The sequence below is a fragment of the Scomber japonicus genome, chromosome 7 (genome assembly GCF_027409825.1).
Source record: "Scomber japonicus isolate fScoJap1 chromosome 7, fScoJap1.pri, whole genome shotgun sequence".
Taxonomy (NCBI): domain Eukaryota; kingdom Metazoa; phylum Chordata; class Actinopteri; order Scombriformes; family Scombridae; genus Scomber; species Scomber japonicus.
The window spans coordinates 31,048,856-31,052,411 of NC_070584.1; the positions used below are offsets into that span (position 1 = coordinate 31,048,856).

At 40.8% G+C, this 3,556-nt stretch overlaps 1 protein-coding gene across 1 annotated transcript in view; it reads right to left on the reverse strand.

The window, feature by feature from the left end:
* Positions 1 to 3,556, reverse strand: part of LOC128362307 (GDP-mannose 4,6 dehydratase-like) — a 6,097-nt gene extending 2,541 nt beyond the window's left edge. Inside the window, exon 1 of the mRNA XM_053323048.1 lies at positions 3,358 to 3,556. Coding sequence (XP_053179023.1) covers positions 3,358 to 3,456 — 99 coding nt within the window. The 5' untranslated portion in view covers positions 3,457 to 3,556. The remainder of the gene's footprint in view (positions 1 to 3,357) is intronic.

Below are 3,556 nucleotides of genomic sequence, written 5' to 3' on the forward strand. Positions count from 1 at the left end.
CAGAAATGTCAAACACTCGCTGGCTCCAGCTTTTAAGGATTAGCAGATTTTCGTTTTTTTTTTTTTTTTTTTCCTTTTCTTTTTTATGATGATGATGATGATGATGATGATGATGATGATGATGATGACGACGACTGTAAACAGAATATTTATGACTGCCGATGAGACAAAACAAGAGATGAAGACGTTTTCGGGGAAGTGATAAATCAAAGATACACTAGACGAACCTTTCCACTCGTCTTATTCGACACTATTCTATCACTTTCTTCCTTTATTCAATTTATCTTAACCCTCCTGTCGTCCTCCCGGGTCAAATTGACCCCGTCTGTTTTTTGATTGTTCCTTCTTTTCTTCCTTCCTCCTTCTTTCTTTATTTTTTCCTTCGTTCTTCCCCTCCTCCCCTCTCTTTCTTTGCTCCCTCCTCTTTCCACACTTCTTTCCTCACTTCCTTCTCTCCTTACTTCCTTCCTCTTTCTTTCGTTCTTCCGTTCTTCCTTTCTTTCTTTCTTCCTCCTGTCCTTCCTTCCTTCCTTCCTTCCCTCATTACTGTCTTTCTTTCTTTCCTTCTTTCCTTCCTTCCTTCTCTCCTTCCTCCTTACTTCCTTCCTCCTTTCTTTCTTTCTTTCCTTCTTTCCTTCCTCATGTCCTTCCTTCCTTCCTTCCCTCATTACTGTCTTTCTTTCCTTCCTTCCTTCCTTATTCCTTCCTCCCCTTCCTTCTCTCCTTTCTTCTTCCTTTCCTTCCTCTTTTCCTCCCTCCCTCCTTTCTTCCTTTCTTTCTTTCTTTCTTCCTTCCTTCCTCATCCCTTCCTCCTGTCCTTCTTTCCTCCCTTCCTTCTCTCCTTTCTGTCTTTCTTTCCTTCCCTCCTTCCTTCCTTCCTTCCTTTCTGTCTTTCCTTCCTTCCTTCCTTCCTTCCTTCTCTCCTTCCTTCTCTCCTTCCTCCTTACTTCCTTCCTCTTTTCCTCCCTTCCTTCCTTCCTTCCTTTCTTCCCTTCCTACCTCCCTTCCTCATCCCTTCCTCCTGTCCTTCCTTGACCTGAGGACAGCAGGAGGGTTAACTACTATATGAATATAAATCTAGATGGACTGATAACGTCACCCTAAAAAGATTATATCCCCTAAAAAGCTGCGTTCCCTTCTGTTTGGTGCCACAGAGGAACATAAAAAGCTGAATGGAAAGGTGGCTAATGTGTAACCTCACAACTCGGTGTTGGGCTCAGTGGAAAGCATGTGTTTGAGATAATAGGAGAAGGAGAGACTTGTTGTAGGAAAATAAACATTTCATTCCCAAAGAACAGTATATTCTGGGAAGACAACAGCTTCAGGCACAAGTTCGGTGTAATTTGTTAGCCAGCTCAGAGTCCGACCCCCCCCTCTCTCACACACACACACACACACACACACACACACAGTCATCAATGTGTTTGTTTATTGTTACTTCACTGTGATGTTTGAGCTTCGCAGAGTGATGCATGGACAGAGTTCGACACCATAGGAGACTGTTTTCACATTCATCAGTTTAAAAAGGGGGGAATGCTTCTCTGTTATCACCTCACAGACAACTGGAATCAAAATTTATCATCCGTCTGCATGTTCATAGTTTTTTTTGTAATTTAAGGGTTAAATGCTCTTTGGAAAAATGCTCTTTTTTTGGTCTCAGCCAGGTGTTGGAGGCTTATTTGATTATCATTAGCTGGCAGTCTACTAACGTAACACCATAGAGAACAGAGACAAAGTAAACTAGCTGCTGTACGTACAAGTTAAGGACAGAGAGAGTGTCACTTAAAGGGGTTTTGAAGTGCAACGACCAAACCAGCATCTGCATTTTTCCCCAGTGAATATTTATGTGGTGGCTCATTCAACAAACTAAGGTACAGGACAAGGCGTGTGTGACCATATAGTAAAGTTAGATAAGAAGGAGACTTTAGCAGGAAAGCTAATGTTGGCTGTTGTTCAGAGTCTGTGGCTCTTGTGTAGCAGGATGCAATCAGGCTCAGTGTGACTGTCTGCAAAATTGAATCTTTATGCAATGTTTGATTAGCTGTGTTTAAGTAAGGACTGGTATTCCATTGCTATCATTAAATGAAAGAATTTAAAAATGTTATTTCTCCCTCCTGGTTTCAGCTTTTTTTCTCAAAAGGAGAACACACGACGAAGTATAGAGCAGATATGTTTTTCTGGACACTGAAGGTTTTTAATTTCAGTTACACTTTAAATCTGAGTTTAAAAATCCCCTCCAGATATAAAAAATACTCTGCTTGAAACAATAGTGTGTGTCTGATATTTAGGGCGATGTGTCGATACTCGACATCTTTAAAAAGGTAAATAAATTGATAACAAATAGTATTGAAAAGTCTCCAGTCAAACGATACCTGAAATCGATCCTTTTTGCACCCAGAGCTTGAAAATAGTCATGGTGAATTATAAATACATTTCATAAATTAAGTCGAAGTTCACTTTGCTGGACAAACTATGTAATGACACCATGTTTAGATCATCCCAAGCATCATTTTCTGCATTATATGTTCTGTAAAAATAAGTTACCGATCTTTGAAAGGCCTAGGCTATATCAGCCCATAATATCAGTCGGCGATAAATCGGTCGGTTTCTTCATCTTCTTACATTTCATAGACAAAATGACTAATTGGGAAGTAATGATTTAAATGCCAATAACCACTACTCTGCACATTCATCATTCTGCACAATGAAGCTCAAACAACTGAGTGAACAACAAGTAGCCTAGCATAACACATTTTATGAGTAGAGAGGGACTTTAACTAGCCTATTAAACTGAATTTATTTTTGGGGGGGGTGGGGGTATTATTGGTCAAAGTAGAGTTTCCAAGTCAGGGAGGGATCTTTACGTCAATAAAAGCGTCTTTACAATAATCTCAAACGCATGAGTCATCGTTTGAGAGCAGAGTACTCGAGTAGCGGTGAGTTCGCACCTGGCAGGTGGAAACAACCACCGGTGTTTCGCTCAAACTGGTGACCGTGTTAACTGGTGACCGTGTTAACTGGTGACTTTCTCACATGACAGGCTACGTTGAGAAACATAAATGAGTCTTCTGTGCACAATTAAACCTAGATAACTGGTTAGCATAGATTTTTAACACAAATGAGTAGGTATTTTTGAAAAAGGATTAAACTATCCTACAATTAAAGGCTTTAAAGGGCACATACGTGCAAATCATCAATTAGCATGGTCACCATTTAAACTGAAACACCAGCAGTGATAAACAAAAGCCGCCAAAAGCATAAATCACGCTCAAAGCAGCAGTGATAAAGAGACACATAAGCATGATTTTTGGTGTGCGTGTGCATGTGCGTGTGCCCGTGTCCGTGTGTGTGTGTTACCTGTCCGGTGATGCCGGTGATGACAGCCACCTTCCTCTCTTTCTTCATCTCTCCATTCACCGCTGAGCTGACAGTAGCATCCTCTAAGCTCTCAGCCATCTCTGCACGGATTGATGTTTGCAGTCTGAAGCTTCACAGACCAACAGAAACGTTACAAAAAACCTAGTTTATGTGTGTTTACAGTCTGAATCCTGCAGCA